Source organism: Pollicipes pollicipes, unplaced genomic scaffold (assembly GCF_011947565.3).
Source record: "Pollicipes pollicipes isolate AB1234 unplaced genomic scaffold, Ppol_2.1 Scaffold_7261;HRSCAF=8764_pilon_pilon_pilon, whole genome shotgun sequence".
Classification (NCBI taxonomy): domain Eukaryota; kingdom Metazoa; phylum Arthropoda; class Thecostraca; order Pollicipedomorpha; family Pollicipedidae; genus Pollicipes; species Pollicipes pollicipes.
In genome coordinates, this window is record NW_023597054.1 from 26,245,219 (window position 1) to 26,269,983 (window position 24,765).

At 54.7% G+C, this 24,765-nt stretch overlaps 1 protein-coding gene across 1 annotated transcript in view; it reads right to left on the reverse strand.

Moving 5' to 3' along the window:
* The window catches only part of LOC119111240 (disintegrin and metalloproteinase domain-containing protein 10-like), a 58,621-nt gene that overhangs the window by 31,115 nt on the left and 2,741 nt on the right, over positions 1–24,765 (reverse strand). The window contains 12 exon segments of the mRNA XM_037235061.1: positions 4–30; positions 1,818–1,945; positions 2,848–3,015; positions 4,129–4,145; positions 4,148–4,297; positions 4,961–5,138; positions 5,461–5,589; positions 6,539–6,663; positions 7,184–7,210; positions 7,213–7,323; positions 8,221–8,727; positions 11,618–11,736. Coding sequence (XP_037090956.1) covers positions 4–30; positions 1,818–1,945; positions 2,848–3,015; positions 4,129–4,145; positions 4,148–4,297; positions 4,961–5,138; positions 5,461–5,589; positions 6,539–6,663; positions 7,184–7,210; positions 7,213–7,323; positions 8,221–8,727; positions 11,618–11,736 — 1,686 coding nt within the window.

The following is a 24,765-nucleotide window of genomic DNA, read 5'->3' on the forward strand; positions in this document are numbered from 1 at the left end:
AACGGCGACTCGTTCCACTCGAACGACGAGCTGCGGGACAGCAAGAGCGGGACGTCACTGCGGTCGCGTGTCAGGCGGCAGCCTTGTGGTCGGACATGGAAAGCGAGGGACGATATCTGCTCGCCTCAACCGCGCTGGGGGAGAGATCAAACCGCTGATCTCCAAGCAGTGTTGCTAGGCTGCGGTTCAGGTACGGCGATGTGGAACGACGGCTTGCTGCCAGGTGTGATGGCGCATGCGATGTTTCAGTTCCCAGACAAAGCGGATAAATTGCTCGGCATGGTAACAGGGATTTCGCAGCAAAGGTCGAAATTGGCAGGGGCATGCGGTGTTGAGGTGAATAATCAAGGCATGGCGGTGTGAAGGTGAACAACGAAGTGAATATGTGTGATGGAACATTGGCAGGGGCATAGCGGTGTTGAGGTGAATAATTAAAGCATGGCGGTGTGAAGGTGAACAATGAAATGAATATGTGTGACACTGCATCTCCTCGGCAGCGAGGACTGACGCGTCCAATGTGCAGGTTGCATTGCGTAGTTCAGTACTTGAAGATGATGGGAGTTATGTCCATTAGCTCAGACCAAAATGAATCGATTGAATACGGAGAACGCTATACAATATGCAAATTGTTGCAGAGGTGGACATTCTGATGTCCTTTTACGGTGCACGCACGAATTTCAACGATTGCGATCATGTGCTTATTTGTAATACCGGGACAGCTCACCGCATTAGAGTTCAGCCACCCGTTTTCTAGGTCAACATGGACCAAGCGCTGTATAAATGCGCACATGCAACGTGCGACAATATGAAGGCGACGAGCTTACTTTCATACAGATCGTTGCATTGTCCTTTCCGTTTGACTGGTCCTGGTCTTACGCTGGTGACAATCGTTTTGTTAAGGCTTGCCGGGTGAATTTTGAATTGATTTTTCCATTTGAAATTTTTCAGTGAAGTACATCGAGGCTCATCATATTTCATGTGGACCCATAACCTAGTTGTGTACTTGTACCTTTTTCCCGCTCAAAAAGAATTGGATGCTGTTCTTAACGCAGCCCCGGGAATTTCGAAGAATCAGAGATATTCCTACGGAAAAATTGAAAATGTCTTACAGTTTTTAAAACAATTCATGTAGCATACCTCCATGAAAACTGCTGATATCAAGCAGTGTTTCCCAAAAGCAAACGCGCACAGCCTTACGACACGGCCATTCATTAAAGCCACACCCCTTATATTTGACTATCACGATGAGACACCGTCAAATAAAGTGTGTGGCAATATTGTATCTTCGTACAGAGAATCTGATGCGCCATTGTCCTGTCTACAACAACCAGCATAGCGTATGAAATTTTCCCCGTTTGCAATCCTGTCCCTCCCATACATTGCAAGAAAGTCAAGAAGTCACAACAGCTGTTCCCCGCGCCCGTACGGTGGCGGCGCGACCCGCTGTCCTTGGTCGACCACATCACAAGCCGCGCGCAGATTTTCCCCATCACCCTAACCCGACCGGTTCGCCGGCGACGGTTCTTTGCGGCGGCGGTGAGCTAACAATGCTATCACCGCGAGCAGATCGTCAGCCATGCCCAAACACGGTGCGAGGGATTTCTTCTGCCCTCGCCTGCCCTCCCCACTCCAGGCTGAGCGCCGCCGGGGCTGGTGGCCGGCCCTCAACTCCACTGAGTCACCCGCACGCTGCCGGCTGTGGCCGTGCAGCAGCTCGGGCTCGGCGCACTCGAGCCTCGCGCTCCGCCGCGCGCCGCCGTGGTCAGCGGGCGCCGCGGTCGATGCGTCGGCCGACCGCGGCGCCCGGCTTCACTCACCGGCACGGCTGGTCGGCGCCGGGGCGCTTGCAGCACAGCTCGCAGGACCTGGTAGCGTTGCCGCCGTCGACCGGATCACATTGGCATGACTCCAGCCCGTACGCCAGGCAGATCGAACCCGAACACTCCTGCCGGTGTCGGCGCGTGACGTCACACAATGCACTCTGCCAGGCTCCGGCGGCACGCGGACGCCTGGCTTGACCTTGGACACTGTGCGTTTTTGTGAATCGCTAATGCATTCGCTGCAGTCTGCAAATTTGTACAAGTGGTGAGGCAATGTACGTGCTTGTAAGTAGCTGTAAGCGGATAATGCGTTTAAGCTTATGACTGTTCAGAGAATGAACACCCGTGCATGACTGTTCAGATATTTTGAAACGCTGTGCGCCATTACGTGTGGTACAGCCTCATGAAAAGCCCAAACTACAGCCCAGAGTGTAAACCCATACAATAGACATTGCGTGCAGCGCGCTTCACGAAAAGTAGCTTGCGTTAACACTTTGTTAATTGGGTTAGATCACGATCAACAAATAGGTGGAACGCATTTACATTACTGCAGCATTTTGCTCACACACGTTTTGAGTGGCTAAACCTCGGAAAATTCATCCAAAGCTTTCAGTCAAAGATTTTTTGAAAGCACGTACCGAAACCGTTAACGCTATCAGAATCTGGTGTTTAGCCCTACAGCATTCGGACCTGATATTGTAGAGCTCTGATAGAAAGTACTCAGCCTGATAACCTTCTGATTCCCATCAACACCCAGCATGCAAACCAGCTGAACACTCCAGTATAGGTACAAATCCAGCTCAGGAACCCAGCGCCCAGCTCAACACCTCAGGAAAACAATGCCAGTTGAGCAACTCAGCGTCAAGCCCGCCCCCAGCACCAGTGTCAAGCCAGCTCAGCACCAGTGCCAAGCGCATCTGAGCACCAGTGCCCAGCCAGCTCAGCACCAGTGCCCAGCCAGCTCAGCACCAGCGGGCAGCCGCCTCAGCGGCCGCCGACCGGGCGCGACGCACGAGCGCGCACTGACCCCCTGATAGCAGACGTTGTACTCGTTGCAGACAGTGCGGTCGGGCTTGCGGATGGAGGGCGGACAGTGTGGCGAGCGGCCGTTACAGCGGCTGGTGGCGCGGCAGCCGTTGTCGTTGCGGCACTGCTGCCCGTACCCGAGCTCGCAGGTGGAGTTGCAGCACGGGCCCTGCCGGTCACGGGGTCGAGCGTGAGCGGGGTGCGGACTAGGACACGACTGATGCCGTGGCAGCACGGGCCCTGCCGGTCACGGGGTCGAGCGTGAGCGGGGTGCGGACTAGGACACGGACTGATGCCGTGGAGCACGGGCCCTGCGGTCACGGGCCGGGCGTGAGCGGGGTGCGGACTAGGACACGGACTGATGCCGTGGAGCACGGGCCCTGCCGGTCACGGGCCGGGCGTGAGCGGGTGCGGACTAGCACGGACTGATGCCGTGGAGCACGGGCCCTGCCGGTCACGGGCCGGCGTGAGCGGGGTGCGGACCAGGACACGGCTGATGCCGTGGAGCACGGGCCCTGCCGGTCACGGGGCCGGGCGTGAGCGGGGTGCGGACTAGGACACGGACTGATGCCGTGGAGCACGGGCCCTGCCGCACACGGTCACGGGGCCGGGCGTCAGCGGGATGCGGACCAGGACACGGGCTGATCCCGTACAGACTGGGCCCGGCGGTGCGCTATATGCAAAGCATGTGTTGGGTCAACGCTCTGGACAAACATGACGGAGTAAGGTGTGTATCTAGTGTCTGAGTGGAGTGAGATCGGCATTGCATGAAGAAACGTCGCCTGCTTGGAAAGAATGTAACATTAAAACGACGTGAAGCGGCTTTCACTTGGCGCAATTTAAAGCACGCATACCAACACCAGCACAAACGAAACGACCAGCTGTAGCTGAATCGCTCGGCTCGGTTACGTTGTCTACGACAGGATGGTCTCACCGCACGCGGGGCATTCACCCGACCTCGGCCCCTCGCTTGATAGCGCTTCCGGTGCCCCTGACCTAATCGCTGAACAGGCCTTCGAGCCCTATCTGGGCAGCTTAAGCAGACGTTTTTCAGGTACCGTCACTACCTCGTTAGATGCTTTCAGCTTTACAGTTTTACGAGTCAAGTAGAGTCAGCCCGATGTAAGCACCCAGCAATCCAGTTCGCAGATCATGGGAGCGGCTATTGATGCCTGCTCTCCTTACCGCAGAAGCAACACGCGAGAAAACAGGCCTAAGACGGCTGCAATCAAGTTATATGTTATGCATGACTGAACCGCCATCCGCTATCACGCGCTCTGACCTGGCTGGGGCTGCATTGCGCACCGGCCGCAGCCGGCACGGCGGCTGGCCCGGGGGCGGCGCGGCGCGCATCGGGTTACAGCAGGCCTCGATGCAGTCCTCCTCCCAGCCGCAGTCGCACTCCTCGCCATCCTCCACCACGCCGTTTCCGCAGATGGCTGCCTGCGGCTCTGGGGGCGGCGTCGGCGGCTCAGTGCGGTGCCGTCAGCTGATGAACGGGTCATGCCAGGGTCATTCGACACTCGGCGTGGGCAGAAAAACTGCCCGTTCTTCTTCCATTCTCAATCTGGCGCAATGAGCGCAAAACGATGCAGCGTCGCCACACATCTCCAGTTTTGGCTTCGTTGCCATTATGTAACACTTCGAGACAGGAGCAGAATGAGAAAACTGAGTTATGCTGCATGGGCAGTTGAAGAGGTCAGACAGGCTCGGGTCGGACGACATTCATGAACTGGAACTGGATGGATGGGCTGGGTGGGACCGGCTCAGGTGCACCAGTCGCGCGGGGCAATGTCGGACCAGATCTGGTCGGATCGCATCGGGTTGAATCGGATCAAACTGGATCGACCTGGGTCGGGTCGGGTCGGGTCGTTGGTTGGGTTGGGTTGGGTTGGGTTGGGTTGGGTTGGGTTGGGTTGGGTCGGGTCGGGTCGGGTCGGGTCGGGTCGGGTCGGGTCGGGTCGGGTCGGGTCGGGTCGGGTTGGATTGGGTCGAATCAGGTAGTGTCGGGTCGGGTTGCATCGGGCTGGGTCGGGTCAAGTCAGGTCAGGTCAGATCAGATCGGGTCGGGTCGGGTCGGGTCGGGTTGGGTCAGGCTTCAGGCATCGCCTTACCGACAAAGCAGCCTTTTTTGGAGCGCGCCTTCACGCGCAGCACAGGCTCAATGGACCGCAGGCTGCACGGCGAAAAACGGTCGTTGTTCCTCTTGTCGCCCGACGTGGCTCGCGCGAACATGATGTAGTTGCCGTTCTCTCCGCCAGGGGTACACTCCTTGTTCTTGTCGGGATCATGCTGCGCGGCAAGAATGGAGGGGCGTGCGATTTGACTGTCCATACCGATGTTAGCGATGTTCTATCGCATGCATGACTTACAGTTCCGCGTGGGTTCGACGCATTCGACTATGACTGATTGATTTCATCAAACAAGGTTACGCCGCCGTTTGAGACGTGGCGTGATCTCGGCATTACAGACGCCGTGAGTCACCATGACGCAATCACTGTTGGACGTTAATCACAAAGCACCAAACAGGGCCGATAACATGTGCAAAAACCTCTGCCAGAGGGAGTGCCCCCCCCCCTCCCCGCGCCGCACGTGCAAGGCTGCGCAGTCTCACCTGAGAGCCGAAGTTGTGTCCCACTTCATGGGCAAAGGTCACGTGGCTCACGGCTGGAGGCACCCGTTTGCCGTAATTTAGTATGCTGATGATGCCTGAGTTCAGACTCTTCTTGCTGCCTCGGTAATGCTGGCAATGGGCAAAACATAGTTACGCGTGCATCCAAGCGATTGAAAAGTCACTGCAGGTATGTGCCGGCACAAATAGCATGTTGATAAGTGGTCGGGTTACTAATTGCTGCATCAGTGAATGAATGCTGCACGTTGTCGTTAGCGTTTGTTGCCGCACAATGTTTAGGCTGTGGTTGAATCACAAAAATACCGGACATTGTTTGCTTCTTGAAACAAACGCAAGACGACAGATACGGATACCTTGTGCATATCAAGCGCTGCCAAAGCGTGTTCAAGGACTCGACAACGCCGGACATTGTATAACGTGCTGCAAAAATAGGCGCCCCACAGTGACTGCAGAGAAAGACGGCGTTGATTGGCAGAGGCGCAGCCAAGGGGAGGTCAGGTCAGGTCAATACCTCGTCTGACCCCGAAGGACATTTTACTTTGGAAAAATATTCAGCTTAACGGGTTCAGTGACAGAGTTCATGAGCACTTGGGATACTGATCTCGAGTTTGACCTTGTTTGACCTGATTTGACCTGAAGATCACGCCCTGAAGGCACAAACATTTCACATAAATTAACTCACACACAGGTGTATCCGCCCTGCTGCATTTGGTGTATCTAGCCCTCTTAGTTTGTTTATACCTCAGGCAGCTATGCGGACCAGACGCCTCCCTCATTCAAACGCATCGTATTCAACCAGCTACCCAGGCGCTTGGCAAATAAAAACAAAAAGATGAGTGAATAGGAGGTTTAGTAAAGGCACTGTCACTCTTCACCTAAAAATGCATGAGTGGTATATTTAATAGAATTACGTTTGTTGTGATCCATTCACTTCCCGAACGAGCACCGATTTGTGGAGCCTAGCCTTCGTCTGGCACAGGACACGTCACCAGGTGTAGAGTAATCGAAGAAAGTTTATAAGTCTATATGGTGCGTACTCGGGCTTGGCCGGGTGACTTACCCCATTTTTTTCGCAGACTCCTCCCGCCTGGTTCAGGTCCCCGGTCCAAGCCAGACCTAACGTGCCACCCTCGAAGTCGCGGTACGTAAACATGTACGCTAGACAAAACGAGTCGTAGTTTTCCTCTGAAAATGAAAAACATGTCCAGGTTACTTGTGCCATTTGCTTTGTCCGAAACAGACCAAACACCATTTGTCGGTACAGTAAGGCAGCTGGATCAATAATACATATGTTCCTAGACCCACACGCATTGACATATTTCTGTCTTCCGAAATACAGTAATGTAGGGGCCGCATCCCCGCGCATGACTTCAATGTACGTTACGTATTCATCATGTACCTGGTGGAGTCGCAAGTGGCGTAATTCACTACGTACTAAGACACGTGCGGCTCAAGGACGGCAATAATATCGGTGCAATTGCAATGCTAATAATGGCGTAAAACACAAAAAGAAACACTGCTGCTGGACTGCGCAGCGCTTAAGCTGATACCCGCCATCAGCGTGACTGATTCGTCGGACCAGAACACCGCTTGCAACAGCTGCAACCTTTCAGTACATCCCTTCAGGGTCATCGCAAACACGCCACCGTGCCCCGCGCCCCCAGAAGTCCAGCTGCCGCCAGGTCCGCTGACGCTGACGCCTCACCTGAGAACAGCTCCAGGTACTTCTCCACCCGTAGTTGCCGGGGAACCGGTAGCCGACGTCGTTGACAGCTGTGGGCTTGTGCACTCGGATCCGCTTTATCATGAACCCGATGTTGTCCTGTATGCCATCCTGGTCGAAGTCTGTGGGCACAGGGCAGACATGTGAATAAGCGCTAAACAGCCCGCATCGGTTTAGCCTGTCTACGTTCCGGATACAGCTACGATACATTTGGTGACCAAATGCAAACGAGCGGCAAGCGATCGTACGATGCTATCATGTAGCTTCCAATTGCTGGTTTGCATGTGCAGGACTGGCGCCGTTCCAACGCCCAATGTCAAGGTCGCGCCCCAGGAAAAACGCCGAACCACTTAATGGTTTACAAAAGCCGACCGTTGTTAATGCATGGTAGCTGGTTACACTAAAAAGGCATTTCGGCTTGTTCCTCGGAGTACGGTGACGTTTAATCAGACAACACTTAGCCCTCAATAATGATTAAAGTTTATCCAGGCGCGTTAGATCATCGCGGACTGGGATGGAGTTCAAAACCCTCTCAACGTCAACTATTCCTGTGGCCGCCATAGCGTGAATGTTAAACTTCCACAAGCAGGGGCAATGACACCCGTACAATCCCTAATTCTGCAGTCTGTGCCCTATTTTGGCTGGTACACGGACCAGGGTTGTCTGTAAACCTTTTGGGTGCAGCGTATTTTGTACTCATCGAGGGTGACGTTGGAATTCTTTTCGACAGTTCAAAAAAAATTACAATTCCTTTTTGCCCTGTTATTACCAACACATTTTAACACGCCTAGAATAACACCAATTTTGACCGGTGAGCTATCTAACGCCCCCAAACCTCATCGCGGAACTAAAGGACGCGCTCTGTGGCCCGCTGTCCGAGAGCCCCTGCGCCCCACTTCGCGAGCGCGCCCTGTGGCCCCGCTGTCGCGAGCGCGCCCTGTGGCCCCGCTGTCGCGAGTGCGCCCCGTGGCCCCAATGTGGCGAGCGCGTTCCTGCTGAACACCGTCAGCGAGCCTTACCGACTGTCTTGTAAATCTCGTTAGCCTGCTGCACGTGGCGAATCATGGCGTCGATGCAGGCCTCTTCACTGCCGAACTGCTCGTAGAACAGGTGGTCGGCCTGCAGGTACATGGTGCACGTCGTCTTCTTGTTGTTGATTACGGCGCGCCGCCGTCGCGAGCCACTCCTCGTCCCGTTTGCGGTGTTCCCCGCGGTCACGGGTGCCGCCAAGTTCTCGTACAGCTGCGCGTGTCCCAGCCACTCGTCAACGTCGCCGTCCGGTGACGTCCGAGTGACGTCACCGGCGGCCTTGTTGCGCTCGGCGAGGCGCTGCGACGCGCAGCCGCCGGCTGGCTGGCGCGGGTGGGTGACGTCAGAGAGGCGGTAGATGAGCGAGTGGAAGTCCTGCGCTTGCTGGAAGTATCGGCTTGAGGGTTCGATGTAAAAGTGCTCGGAGGCGGTCACCACGCTGCCGTCGAACAGGCCGTCGGAGCCGATGACGCCCTGCACCACGGCGTCCTCGTCGTCTGGAACGGACAGACTACGTCAGGCGGCGGCCGCGGAAAACGCCGCGGTGCTGCGCTGGTGCCAAATGAGCCATGTCTGCCCGCCATCCCGGGCCTGACCCCAGGACCGCTCCTGGGGCCGAAGAAGCCGTCGTTCTTGGAGTCTCTTGAAGCTGCAGTGCACTAGTGGAGTGGTTTGCTTGACCTCAGAATGGACAGAGCGGAAGAAAGAGCATGTCGGCGCGCAAGGAATGTCCATTGTTTAACATGCATGCAGAATGGACGTCATGACCTACTGCTTGACGGCTACCAAATAGAAACGACGTCCAACAACTAGTCTGCTGGGACGTGTGAGTCAGGCTTACCCCAACACCCTCACTTCGGGTACCATCCACGCGACGGCATGGGGGAAGCTGGTGTCATTGCTGCTACCGCACGCATAAAAATCCTTCTCTTCAAACAGCAGGCGTGATGCGAAGCATAGAATCATAGCATTCATTCGAATGCCATCAAACTGGCACGTCCATGCAGCCGGACTACACAAAAACGCGTCACTAATATGTATCACATGTTAAAACGGTCCGGCTGACCGCACGCAAGGTGTTCCGTAGTTCAATGCCCGAAACAGCGTGGCCACAATCGGGGTGTTCGTGCGCCAGTTCCTCGCAGCATTCCGACGAGAATCCCTTCTGCTTACTCGGTTTTGGTGTCAGTCTTTGGCGGGGAAATCATCATTCTGCGACGCCATCCGTGGCTGAGGCACGCACGAAGGTCAACGTCAATGATAGCAACCGCTCAGAGCGCCTTTTTGCAGGCGTGGTATGTCTCCTCGGGCACGCTATCAAGAAAGCTACCGGTCTCTGCCATGATGTAGAGAATGTTATTACGGCCTCGAGATAATGATCAGTTGGTGCCGACCAGAACGTGCCATCTGGCGGTGATTTGGTTCCGTTTTTCCTCCCGGCCCCCTGACGCGCCCACTTGGGGTGATTATCGCCTGGCGTCGTATCAGACACGTGACACCGGGTCAGGCGGGGTCAGAAGTCAGCCCGTGACCGACAAATGTGGGACGGACACGATCACCCGTCCCTAAGCCGAGGAGAAAGGAGGAACCACCCACCCCACGCGAGAGCCAGAGACGACTTTGCCCGACGCAAGAGGCAAAAGAAGACCCTGGGGAACACTTCTGATCCTTAGCACTGCCACCGGCGGACAGCGTAAGAGCAATACGAATTAGTTGGCGTCAGCCGGGTACCCATGGTCTGCTGCTCTGCCAGAAACGGACAGCTGAAGAGCCGGCCAGCTCTCTTCACGTCGCCTTGGTACGCCCCTGGTACCCTGCACCGACAGCGGCTGACAGAAGGAGAGCCGGCCGGTCCGACCGTGTCCCGGAAATGGGCGTCACGCTGTGACCTTGGCTCAGAGCCCCGGACCTGTTTCTAGCGGGCTGACTCCGGCGCCGCCCTTCGGTCAGGTCTCGGTCGGCGGGCTCCGGCCACCAACGGTGGGAACGGTCACTTGCCAGGAGTCGCCGCAGTCCAGAAGCGGTTGGCCCGGAGGCACGGGAGGTGAGCTCACCACACGGTCCTTTATCGATTGGAAAGGCTCTTGTCGTTTCCGGCTATATCAGCTCACGGAGAACGAGCTTTATCATTTTACGGATGTGTCTTCTTCCAAAAAGGACAGCCTCTGAATCGATTAAAGGGGTGTCCCATCTTTGGGACATATTTCAAAAGCATGCTTTGTGAATATGTACACTGTGAACATACCCGTCATCGTCAGAACAAACAAGGGATCAATTTAGATTATTTTCTAGCCCAAAATTACGCTGTCAACGCTTTGTAACCTCATTGCACTTCTTCCCTGCAGCACGACCACCGTCGTTATAACAAACACCATGCGCACCTCTATTGGTGCAGATAAAAGAACGTTTGTGATTGGTCCAATGTGCAAGGGCCTGGTATAAAGGAGCACATTGGTCAAAGTTTGAACCAGTGAGTCACGGGAATCATGTGATACTACCATTCCCAAAATCAAGGTGCGCCTCGAAAAAAACACGGTAAGCCCCAAAGAGGAGAAACCAGTCATAGTAAGACGTTTGGTTAAATTCACGGGATAATAACATTATGTTCACGTATATTTTTGTCTAAACAGTGTTTCAAGCTTTCGTAGCATGTATTACGCAAACCTTCTGACACATTAGTTTGTTGCAAACATTACAGGAGACACACTTTGAAAAAGCAAGGGAAACAAACTGGATTACTTTCATCGGGCGAGCAGGGATTCAAATGAGATTTCTCCCCGAGGGTCGGCTGCTTTACATAGAAATTCAGGGCTATTCAGGTGGATTTCGAGAAAATTGCCTGTCTGAACAAATAATACGCGTCTGGTGTTACAATAAGTCAAAATTACAAAAAGGTGGGATACTCCCTTTAATCAGCACAACAGAATTTTAAGTCCACCTCTCTCTAAAAAAACGCGTTCAAACCCGACGTTGCTTAAAAAAAACAGTGAGCTTCATCTGCCCCGTCAAAGGTATGGAAAGTTTCACCCATAGCTCAGATGCAGTGCACTTCGTTCATGAGCGGCAGATGCAGCGAGCTCTGCAAACATCGGCATAAGTCTGGGGATGTGACCTGTGACCCTCAGGTTCGGTCAGCTACACTGAGGCACGCGTCCGCAGGCGGTGGCGGTGGGCGGGCCGACTGCGGCTGGGAGCGGCGCCAGTCGAGGCCACAGTGCCGGCGGCCGCTCGGTCGGCTGGCGCTCACGAGCGGGGCTCGGGGCGCGCTGCGATCTGGGTTTGTGGGCGGCCCGGGTTGGCGGCTGCGCCTCGGGCGGTCGGCGCGGCGTCCGGCCGTGAGAGGCGCGCAGCGGGCCGCGACGGACCAGCGCGCGCGCCGGAACCTACCCTCCAGCGAGCCGGTGTAGACGGAGCTGGTGTCGAAGGCAACCGGCCCCGAGCTGCTCTCGAACACGACGTCCGGCGCGAAGACGGCCCGGTCCGGCCGGAGGCGGAGACGGAACTCCCTGCGGGTCACAGGTCACGAGGTCAGACGAGGGTCAGGACTCTGCTCACGGAGCCGCGGCCCCGACAGCCGGCATGAGGAAGTGGTGTGTGTGAGTGTGAATGTGCATGCACAAACCCTTTTGCCCCGTCAAAGGTGTGAAAGACCTTTGACGGCCGAAGGTTTTGAAGACCTTTGACAAAGGTCTATGCAAACCTGTGTGCTGTGAAAGTCGCATGGAAAGCATAAGAGCGCCTTGCGTGAGAGATGGACTGCTTCAGAGAAGATTTGAGCCATGAGCAAATATTCATTGGCTTATGATGGGGAAGAAATGTGTTAATGAATTACATCCATCCCGTATAGAGCTGCTTGCTCCTTATGCATTGGGCACAAAGATTACCCTTGCCGTTGAATCACAGACACCGAAGTCGTTTTGGTTATCCAAAAAGCCGACGGAAATGTGTCATATGCAATAACTGGAGCACTTCCACATGAAAAATTGCTTTCGTAAAATGCTGCAAAATTCCCCGATACTTTGAAAAAGTGCCTGTTCGGCTACTATATCGAATCTTAACTCCAACTCAGCCGATCCGTGGTATTGATGCCGGCCTGGGGCCTGCGCTAACGGTAAAACTTCAAAGAAGAGACTGTAATTGACTTCAGGGAATTCACCATCTGTTGACGCATGGGACGGACAGGGCCAGACAGTGGGCCACATATGCTTCGGAGCGGTAACGATCCCGCCCGAAGAATTACAGCATTCCTCAACGGAGCGTCCGACCTCATTTGCCAGCGGAAGCGGACTACGCAAACGAGCCGACGTCTGCGGACGAGCCCAGCTGTGCATTCAAGGTGATCGCACATGCACACACACGCGGCTTCATTCAGGCACACCGCAGCACGAGCGTGCACCCATGCGGCCTGGGGTGTGACGGTGGGCGAGTCGAATGGGTCGACAGTCGGCACGCTACGCGCCGATCCGTCTCGGCCGCCTCGGCGCCGGACTCGGCGTCCAGTGGCTGTCAAACTAGCGGTCGGTGGCTCGCAAATCGGCCGTGACACTAATTGGGCGTAGAACGCGGAGACGCGACTAACGCGGCACGCATATCGTGCGATCGCCGTTCCTCCGCCGGCGATTGCGCCGCGGAATGCGACGCGTAGGTAAGCGTGCTGTCTGATTCCGCGGGACGCGCGGTCGTGCGCCGCATTCGGAATGTCCCAGACGGCACTGCGATGCCCGCTTGGCGGAAGTCGAGTCCAGCCAGCCGCGTTCCCAAGCGGGTCGTGTGCAACACCGGTCAACAATCCAACCTCCCCTCCCCCCCCCCGCCGGCACACACACACATCACCACCGCGGTCGGTAGGAGCGGTGATGTCTGTCGGTCGGCGCCGCATCGGAAGCGGTCGTCGACCGACGGCGTGGTCTCTTCGTGTGAAGGAATGCAGTCTCCAGGCCTGGAGGGTATGTTTCGTTGCAGAGCTCAAGTCTCCGTGGGGTTTTCGAGGTGATGCGTTGGACGATGTGAGCTGTTGCTAGCCAGTGATACACTGGTGCTATTTCAACCCAGTTTCTGCCCAATTCCAGCTGGAGAACAGCGCAAAAAACGATGTGTTCAAAGCCGTCTTTTTCGAAAAGGCACCGTCTGTCGACACGAGCGTTTATACGTCCCGATTTCGGAGAACTCTGAGCACCCAACATCACGTCAGGCTGCTCCAACAAGACTAATGGTTCTTTCAACTTCCCTGACATTTTGGACGTTCTTTTTTAGAAACTGATCCACAAGACGTACCGTTACATCGCACAGAGGACGGTATGAAGGCGAGCCTGAAGTTCGGATTATCGTGCGGAATGTAGTATGACGGTAATGTGGAGGATCGTCACTCGCCATCAATTAAGGCCCATTATCGCGTGTGAATATGTCATAAGAGGGAGATTGCAATCTGAGATATTTAATTATCCAGTCAATCCTGCCGAGCCGTAGCGGAAGGATTGTCGATTGCCTGCCGACCGTGAAGCGGATTTTCATTCCGGCATTCGTAAGGCAGGCAAGCGGCCGACCTCCACTGAACTTGCCGCATGCCTGCCAGTAATATTAAATATATTTTCCAAACATTTTGTTAAAGAGCTTCGTCACTTGATTAATGGACACATTGTCTGGCAGGAAAAGTAAACAAGTTGGCTTTTGTGCTAGGATTTTTGTGCTTTGTGCTTTGTGCACAGAAAAATATTGGGTTTTTCCAGATATGCCTTCATAACCTATATGCATGAGGCATCGGGATTCAACCATATTGGGGCTTACCTCTCATCATACTTCGCATCATTGTTTTGACTGTTGTTCACTTCAGATGGACAACAGCCAGCGTTGTCCATCTAAAATTAATGTTGTCACATAATCGTAATTTAGGATCGGGATCAGTGTTCAAGCATATAAATGCCATACATATACACTATTGCGGCTCTTTTACCTGCCGAGCCAACGACACCACAGCGGTGTGTTTTGAGTACTGTGATACTGAGCACTCGGTGCCACTTGTCTACCATGTGGCCCATGTTAAAGGGGATATAATATCACTTTCAGCGTTTAAGGTGTTGTTAAATCAGACGAATGCGATTTTATCAGTAATATCATTTTCCTCGAAATACTTCTGCAAGGCTCGGAATATCGGTTGACAGTGGCCGCTCCTGCGGAAGAAATCTCATTTGACTCCCTGCTCACTGCTATGAAAGTAAGACATTACATATACCTCGCTTTCCCAAACGTGCCCGTTCCGTAATGTTTGCGACAAGCTACATGTCAACATGTTTGTGTAATGAATGCTATAAATCCCTGAAACATTCTGGACAAAAATGCATGCGATCATGAAGCTTTTATCTCGCGAATTCATTGGGATGCTGTGATATGGCTTAAATTTATCCCACATCTCTCCAATATGGCCTTAACCACATTGGCTCTTTTCAAGGCGGACTTTGACTTTGGAAATGGAAGTTTCACATGGTCCACAGTGACGCACTGGTTCAAACTTCAACCAATGCGCGTCTTCGCAACAGGCCCTTGTCGCACTTTGACCAATCACAAGCGCTCTCTTATTCGCACTATTAGATGCCACGGTGGTTGTCATAACAACGGCGATCGCGAGCGCAAGGAAGAAGCGTGGTGATGTTACAAAGCGCTGACAGCGTACTTTGGACTCGAAGATAATTAAAATTGATATCCCTACTACGTCTTGACGGTGCTGCAGTGGCAATACCCAGTGTCTTCATAAGACGTAACTGGTCCTGAGGTTCACTAGAGCATATTTTTGAAAATGCTTCCGATGTGGAACACTGCCTTTAAGACCAAAACATTGCAGAATTTCTGCAGCGCAAGGCGCGGAAGGTTGCCAAAAAGATGCCACTGCACTTCGGAGATAATGAACTTTCTTCGCCTTCAAGACACACTTATTGTTTTGCCTGTTAAATATTTTAAAGTTGAAGACTTCCCCTCATTAAACAATGCCAAAAAATAAGCATTTTAAAATGGATGCGCCGTGAGAGATTTCAAGCCATGATATGTACGATCAAAATTAAAGCAGCTGTGTACGTGTGCCCAAGCATATGGCGTGTGCTGTATGCGGTTGTTATGCACCCAGTTGTTACAGCTGTATGCAGACCGCGGCCGTACAGCAACGTCATGCGCTAACTAGTTTCCATGCCGACACACATGCCACGTTATAACCGTGCAAGCTTGTAAATTATGCTTTGGGCTCCCAAGTCTTGATATTTCTGCGAAACCCCAACGCACTGTTCATAATTTCACCACCTCCACAAATCGTATTGACGCGCGATTGGTGGTTTGTGGTTTGAGAGCCACTGAACTCTCCCGAGTGGGCGCTGAACGAGCAGCGAGCCGCCCAATTTTGCTGGCCCGTCTCCGCCCGTTAGCCTTGTGGCCGCCAAGACACCTATAGTTTGGCTGTTTGGAGCGGGCAGGGCCGGTCTCTGTCCGCCGGCCTCACCGGCATCAGACGATACAGTTGCGAAGCGCGACAGGCGCTCCCACGGACGTCTCCCTGATGTCGCCTCGGGCGGAACGACGTCCCGCTGATTTTTTGGGCGCGACGCTGGCTCGCCGCGCCATGTGGTGGAATGACACAGCCGGTGGGTGTACCTGGCCTTCATTCTCTTCGCCAAGGTCGCAGAACTGCGCTGAAAACGCCGTTTGGGATGCCGATACGACCGGCGGGGGAGACGCCGACGCCGACCCGACCGCCGACGCCGGTCGGCTCCGCCACCGCCGCGGCCGCGGAGCCGACCACCGGCGCCGCAGCCGACGTTCAGCCGGCCACCGCTGACGTCATCGGCTGTGGTCAGCTGACTGCCATGGTCAGCGCCACCCGCAGCCGACCGCGCCAAGTCCGCCGCCGAGTGAAGCCTGCTGGGAAAGCCGACGGAAAACCGTTGGGCCGCGCGGAGAAATGAGCCAGCGCGGTGACCTGTTTCATATCCCGGCCGACACGCCGTCCTGACCCACTGCCGCGCGACACTGAATGGGGTGGCAGCGGCCGCCGCCGACGGACGGGGCCGGGCCGGCAGGTCGTGTATGGGGAGACGGGACGACCCGCCTCGGCCGCACCCGCGCCGTTTCGCAATCGGCCGCATCCACAAAACTAGACCTCGAACTTGTGATGCAACAAAGCGGGCAGCCACGCGTCCTCGCAGGGCTCTCGACGGCTCCGGCACGTGGCGTACATTGATCAGTGTCGCGCTGTGGGCTGAGACATGCACTGGCGCGCAATCACTGCCCGGTTTGCCGCCGCGGTAACGGACCAACGACCGCCAGCTGTTGAACGCGACGTGGGCGGGTCTGAGTCACAGGCACTGCTGGCCGGCCGGCCGGTGGCGCGGCCCGTGCCGGTACAGCGCGAAGCCGCAGCGCAGCTGTGACCTGGCCTGACCTCCGGTGGCGGCCCGCGGGTTCCCGTGTGACCCGTGTCGCCGCGCTGCCGCCAGCTGGCGTCGAATCGGGGGAGGGCGGCGCAGTAGCGGTTGTGAAACCGCGGCTGAATCGGGGCCGAGCGGGAGGCCGCCTCATGACTGCCCGATTGTGTGAGAGGCGGCTCGTCAGCGTGCGCGGCCGGGCCTTTCGTGCAAGTGTGTCATACGAGCCCGCTATGCTGATGGCGCGGCGCGGGCCGACGCCCCACGCCTCAACTGCGCGCCCGGCCCGCCGTAGCCATCGGATCTGGGACATCGGACCTGGGAAGGCTAGCTTCGAACACTGCGCTTGAAAAAGCGTGGCGACAAACGTGGCGGAAACGAAGCCTAGCAGGATGAAAGCTGTGCTTTTGGACTGCCTTGTAGGAGGGGGCAAGGCTCCGCCGGTCCCCATTACATCCGGTTGCGGCCGCGGCTGCGGGGGCGAGTCTCGGCAGCGGACCGCGGCTGCGGATCTGGCACGTTATCCTGTCATCTGCCGGCCGTTACTGTGATGTCAGGCGCATGGCAGCGGACCCGGCCGGCGGCGGCCGGGCCGCCGGCCGGATACCATGAACCATGTACCGGTGACGCGCGCTTCTCGGACAGTGTGGCCGTCTGCAGCTCCTGGTCTCGCCGCCGGCCGGGCCCGGGTCCTCTCGCTCTCGCCCCGGTCCTGACGCGCGTGTGGGCGGCACGCCTGGCGAGCTGGTAACGGTGACGCGACCGTCCTGCGCCCGAGATACGAGGATTCCTCACCGCGTGGGCCGGACTCAGACTCGTCCTGCGCGCCAGATCCATCAAAAATTCCGCTGCGCGCGGGCCAGATTCCTCCCGTGCGCCCAGCTCCGCTGAGAACTCTGCGTCTCGTAGGTCGTGCTCGTGGCGTTCGAGGCCTACGCACCTTCGGCCGCGCGCTCGAAGACGGTGACAGGTGACCTCACGGCTGCAGCTGGGTTCGGCCGAGGTCGGGCCGAGCCGGTGAGCGCGTGACGCGGCGAAGGCGGTGCAGTGATGCGATGTCACGCGCGTCACGTGAGGGTGACAGCCGCCGCCGCTGGCGCTTACAGGACAGGTCAAAGGAAGTCAGAACCGAAATGAAAGAGGATAAAAGACGGAGAATTTTGGCAAGGACTGGCAATTTGGCAACAGCTAGAATGGACCCAGATCAAATGACAAAGAGTGAAAAGAACCATGAGCCAACGGGAATTCAATTCGGGGTGGGGAAATATTAACAAAAAACAATTAGTTATGGGTCAAAAGTAGAATGGACAAACGTCTGGTGTCCACATGCTTTGCTTTGCAAAGGGATAGCGCCATTGGTGCCGATTACAGCTCTTTTGGAATTGCGGGCTAAAGCGTACTGAAAATAAAGTAGTGCTCACCCAACATCATTTGCGTTCTGCGACACTGCTTTCGCACAGTCGCAGCGGCAGCTCACCAATGTTGCAAAGGCAGCCCACTGTGGTTGCGTTCAACTCGTAACAAAAACTAAAACTTTTACGTTAATCTAAGCATATTTCACTTCGTCAAAAACACCCACGATCGTGGCGGTGGCTAACGCAAACTGCAGTTTCCATCGTCGCATGTCTTGAGCCAATGCAGAAGCGGTTCCTTAAAAACAGAACACTTTCACTGTTTTTCGCTTTTAAGATTGTACTTTTCTTTGAGAAACTAGCCACAGTTTTTTAGAAATCACTTTGCGAATGGTGAGTGTCCCGAAAGGGCGGGAGGGGAGGGGGGGGGGAACTCAGTTCATTCTCGCTCAAGCTGTCGTGACATGTTTCTCAATCCTCAGGTCTTGCCCTGCTAGTTTTCCCCCAAGCCCCCACATTACTGCATTCTGGGTAGCGATGTTGTGACGTCATTACGGAACTAAGTCATATAGCACCAATGCTATGGCGGCGTGACAACGCTGTTCTTTGCAGGCTTGTTTAACCACTAATATGCCCATAAGCAGACTTTTTCGACCTAGCACATTCAATGAAGCATTTGCAGCAGGGAAATAACGTTGGTTTGCAACAGAACCACAAAATTATTGCTGAATTGCGCTACCAGCCTGCCCCCGACAAACGAATGGCGTTACCCATTCACCAGTGGTTTATCCCGAAGAACTCTAACCGGAAGTGCTTAGAAACAGTCTGTGTAAGAGAGTTCGACATGCAACAACAGCAACAACATAGGATAGAAATGAGATACTGCGGGCCAGACGGGTTCGCGGCACCTTGGGACGCGCATTGAGAAGTTGGAATGCACATCCTGTAGCCATAGGGGAGCGTTGTTAGGGTGGATGCAGGGTTGGCCTTCCCGTATTGGGGAAGTGTGTGGTGATCCCCGGGTGCTTAAATACAACGCGTTCCATTTCAGTTCCAGACGCAGTTTTCCTGCAAAATGGGCTGATTTCTGGTAAGTTTTGCAATTTCTGCCAGTCGAGGCCCATATATCAGCTCCGAAATAGTCTAATAGGGATATTTTAGAGTGGTGGCGGTATTATTCTCTGCGCACCATTTTTACCTAACCCATCCAACATTATGCATCTGTAAGTTAACCAACACTTAGGAAGATCATGGGGCAGCAACAGCGAAATCCTTAGCCCCTGCCCTCCTGACATTACCTCATTTTCACATTTCACTCCATATAGGTACTGCAGTGCAAAAATGTATGCATGATCACTGCCCATTAATTAATTTAATGATAACATAACATAAATATTCATGCGCGTTAGCCTGAACGAATATGGCTTCGGTGCCGTAAGTAGAAAAAGTGCTTTAGTAGGATTTATTTTTACAATCAGATCCTTGCATTGATTTGTCTTTAGAAGACTTAAACTGAAAAACATTATATCTATTCACATAGCATTAAAGTTAAGGTGAAGAATGGGGCTGCCATCCAGTTGAGTAGCGAAATCACTGTTTTTAATCATGCAACTAGTATCTACCAACCTTTTCGTAGTATCAACCAAACACCATACTGTGGGTTATCAAAATTTAGTCCCATGGTGACGTCACGTCTACGTCGCCTTCTCTAGTAACCTTGGCTTTCCTACAGGGGTTAAGTTTTATCAATGCGAGCCCCACAAACATGCTCCCCTTTTCGCAAGTTCTACAGCCGTCACCGATGTCGAAGGGGTGAAACATTGTGTCATGGAATGTCACAAATGTGGTACCCGAGGTGTATGCAAATGTCACTGTCATCGATGCACTGCCCATAAATCCTGACACACAACCACACCCACCCACACACCACAATTACACACACCCTCACCCACACCCCTCGACACCACACACACAACACACACACACACCACACACACACACACACACACACACACACACACACACACACACACACAACACACACACACACCACACACACACACACCACACACACACACACACACACATACACACACACACACGCACACACACCCGCTCACACCCGCACCACATACACACACGCACACACACGCACACACACACACTACACACACATACACACCACACACACGCACACACACGCACGTTCGCCACTATAATGGTTGACAGGGATAAAGGTCGCTGTTAAAGGAAAGAGGCCAAGTTTCAACAGCTCGAAGAAATAAAAGATTTAGCGCGATGCGCAGAAGTCAAAATGGTTAAGTCGTGAAAAGACAACTGGTCAAAAGAGGCGCAGCTGGAGAATGCTAGAAAAAGTCTGTGAGACAAATGCACCAGAATGAACGTCTTTCGGTGGGGAGCCTTTCAAATTGTGCCAACGTCGATGAAAGTTGGATGACTGCTGCCGCACTTGCAACGCCTCAGTCGTGAAGAATGGTGTATTGGTCCAACAATAGAGAACTGAAGAAGATAACCCTGATCAAGGGTTCACGTGTTTCACCTCCGTCGGGCCCAAGATGACCCACGCTTTTGTTTAAGAAACTTGCTTTAACCAAGAGGAAAACGCCATCGAATAGCTCAATAAAGCTGCGCCACGATGGAATTCTGGAAGACTGGTGCAGGTGACCCTGCATGGGCCGTGGCAGACTACTTAGTCAAGTACGTTATTGGTACGTCTTTTTCATTCAAACAGCCATGTGCTCTGCGACAGGGAAGGGAGGAAAGGTGTTATATGTGCCGCAGCCTGCTTGAGCACACTCCTAATGGCAATTGTAAAATCAAGTCATCCGATCGGTGGCATGTCGAATCAGGTCATGAGAACCAAGTGCATCTATTGTGGTACGCATAACCCAGCCTGCTATTTCATGAACCAAGCGCGGTGCGATAAAAAATAATACACAATACATAGCTGTTGTGAAACTGCGTTACATACCAGGAGATATGATATGTGATGTCTCAACTTAGGTCACAAAAGAAAAAATTTTGTTTAATGATTCCTACATTAGGCTTATTTGAAGTGACCTCATTGAGCTATGGCTCTTTCCACATGATGAATTTGGCAGCAATATGATGTACAGAGGCCTGCGCTCTCTCCTTGTGAATTTGGCCCCTAGACCAGCCTGGATTGTTCCCTGTTGACATGGATTGCTTATGGGGTCCTCTCCCCCAGCCCGTCTGTCATTTTGACTCTTGTCCCCAATGAGTCCCACTTCCGACTTTGTTCGGTTCACTGCCTCGGATCTGATCATTTTCCATCTGGCTGTTTGTATGGACGAGGCGCCGCCCCCCCCCCCCCTCGCGCGAGCTTCCAGTGCGGCCGGCGGGCGAGCCAGGCGCCGGGCGGCCGTCACCGGTCGGCCCTGAACTGCGGCGGCGAGCGGTGCCGGCACGGGCGGCGGCGGCGGCCGCCGCGGCGGCCGCGGCGGCGGTGGCGGCGGTCCGGCCGGCGGCCTAACTAACTCTCGCCAGCGAGACGGGCAAGGCCAGAACCGACGCCGGCTGACCGAGAGCGACGGAGCCGACGCCGGTCGCGCTGGTGAGGGGACGGTCGTCCATTGGTGAGACCCATGAGACAGCCCGCCTCCACCGTGCTGCTCATCACTCCTGACATTCCGTTCGTAACTGCCGACAGCGGGGTGGGGGTGGGGGATATGGATGACCGTCTTTGTCTGCCCAGACCCTCGGCTGTCGCTGCATTGTTGTCCATTGGCCGCGTGACTGCAGACCGGCGCGCTGGGAGAGCGGGCAGACTGTGCCGAGCCGTCAGGTCATGGCTAGCGCCGGCTGGACGGCGGCCCATCCCTGGTCCGTCTCCTCGTCCCTGGTCCGTCCATGATCCGCTCATGTCCTGGCACGCCGGCCACCGGGCCGGGAGCAGCCCAGTCCGGCGCAGCCTGCACCAGGCGCGAGGCTCGCTCTGCTCCCAACTCCGGAGATGCGGCAGCGGATGCACCGGCTGAAGCCGACAGAGCGTGTCCTGGCTGGCGGGAAGCGGGATCAGTGGACGAGGCTGATAACGGGTAGTTTCTCCGGCTGTTCGGGTTTGGTGATCGCGATGTGATGCACGTGACGCAACGCCAAGCCGGTGACTCCAAGTGGTGACTCCGAGTGTGTTAGGCGAAAACAACGCGCATGCTGCATCCGACGTATGAGGAAAATCAGCTTGGATCTCGCTTCAGTTATCGTCAACCCGACACAATATCAGTTGTTAGACCGACTGGAATGGTATAAAAAAGGAGTCAACGAGGAAAAATTCAGCCAGCGGGAATGTTGGCCCGACGGGTGTAACAGTTACGGTTGCCTTTATACATACCAGTCAGTTTAACTAGAGATACTCGTTTCGATAAAGGTGTGTAGCCGAAATATCAGTATCTATCTCTCCATAGTTCTGTTTTTTCTATGAGAAATGAAGTAATTCATACTGCCCTACCTATATGCATAATGTTCCTCGTAAATGCACTTAACAATTTAATGTGCTTCGGTGACATTTTCAACATTCACTAGAGATGTTACTTTAAAGCCTTCAATTTTTTGGCAACGTCGTTAGATGGCGGTCCGGGGCAAATGGTGTTAGGTTAGCTCAGACCCTGGTCACAGCGACTTCATTCCAAGGCGACTTGAACAGTCGATGCAAAATTATTATTCAAGTGTAATGATAACGTAAAAAGAGATCCAAGCGTGGGTTTTCCTCATACGTTGGAAAACAAGTAAGTGTGCGTTCATTTTCGTCGCTAACTGCTATCAACACTTCCACGGGTGAGAACGCGATGATGATGGTCATCTGGGTCAATAGTGTGCCCCGACTGCTTGCCTCAAATGGGTGTTCGTACGAGAATTGATCAAGCCATTTAACTTCCAAAGCAGCTACCCCAGGGGAAATACCGAATACACTGTTGACTCTGGAGCAAATGACCTTTGGTTTGCCACCTCATGTTCACGGCTACTTCTGACATTCGTTGGTTCGAGAGCGGAATGTGCCGAAATATCAATAATACCTAAGGTTCAGTGCATTTGCAAGAAACATTGTTAAACATAGGTAAGGCAGTGGTAATATGGCCCTTTTCCTTGGATAAAAACCAAGAGATGGACATATGATAGGCTGATGTTCTGGAAACATGGTTTTATTAAACAATAGTAGAAGGCTCAGTGCATTTTCGGGGAATGAAGTTTAGAATTATAATTATATCATAAACTCATACAATGCAAACCTCTGATTCTTCTGCGAGGAGTAACACCGATCAATACTGCCTAATTTCCAATGCACTTCAACCTGGCTATTATGCCATACCATACTCGCGCAGTTTCAAAGCGCAACTGGTCTTATACGATATGATGCTGTTTTAGTAGAGGCCGTGTAGTGGGTCTGCGAGGCCTCAGTTGTCAAATCATTCGAAAAGTGAATAAATTAAACAAGTGACGATAAGTATGTCGAGGCTTCGACCGGTTTGCAGCAGTTTCGTGACCGTACTGCTGACACAATAGACACCGCATGTCGCGTCGGAGGGTTTGCCGCCTGCCAGCATCATCCTCTTCCCCCCCCCCCCATGTTTGCGGGCGGTAAGCCCAAATTGCAGCGAACGGGCGGTACAGGCGTCCACCTGGTATTGATCTTCTTCTGTTGCCAATAGTCACTCCCCTCACCGCGTGTACAAACCAATTTACGGCCGGCGACCCGCGTACAAAAAAAGTTCAACTGCTACAGGAATACCAATTCAGATCACAGCACAGCGCTTTCTTTGTTTTGTCGATCGTGTCTGACATGGCATGGCAGAACGGGCGCTCACCCCCCCGCACTAAACGACCCGTAAATCGATGACTGCCCCAGCGGCCGCCACCTGCGGTGGCGTGGTCAGACGGCTAACACTGCGTCGGGCCGGCTCTTCGGGGCGCTCCGGGGCCGACCCACGGGGCTGACCGACCGCCGCCCGTACGGTACAGGGGTGAGCGGGCGGCCGCCGGTCAGACCAGCGGGGGGACGAGCCGCCGCGGCGGGCCATGGCCACCGGAACTGGCGCGCACCGCCGCCGGGACGCGGCCGGCGCCGCGGCGGCGCCCGGCCGACCAACCGTTGCCACGGCATGGAGGATCGCCAGAGCATGCCGCCCATTCACGGCTCATTGTTTGACGGAACGGGAGCAGCGCGCGTCACCCGGAGCGGAGCCGGCCAGCTGCATGACCAGGGGCCGGCGGCGGAGGGGGCCAAAATCACGCCGCACGAGCAGGGCCACCCTGCCCATGTTCACCAGTGCAAGACTGCATTCATCCAAACGGCAATCAATTCAGATACCCGTGCGCCTAACAGCGCGCACGATACTTCATCACCTCGAGAAACGGGCTATCAACAGCGAAGGGCAAAAACGCGAGCAGCCGACGACAAAGACGAGCCGGCAATGTCGGCGGGCTGAACGCGCGGGGCAGCGCCCGTGCCTTTGTCCCTGCCCTGACAGCGTTCGCGTGGCTGGAAGGGGCCGCGGGTGGGCGGCGGGGACGCGCGCCGGGCTGCCGGCTCGCAATCGGCTTCAATGCGCGCCGGAAGCGCGGCCGCCCTTGGCCCATCACACGCGGAGGAGAGACAGAGGCCAGCTGACGGCCGTTTCGCGCCAGCCCCGGCCGAGGCGGCGCCAACAGTGGAGCTAGCTGGGCGCTGTGCGCCGCCTTATTCGGGGAGGCCGTTGATTGTTTGTCGCCTGCGCGGCCAATCACCTGCCGTCAGATCGGCCAC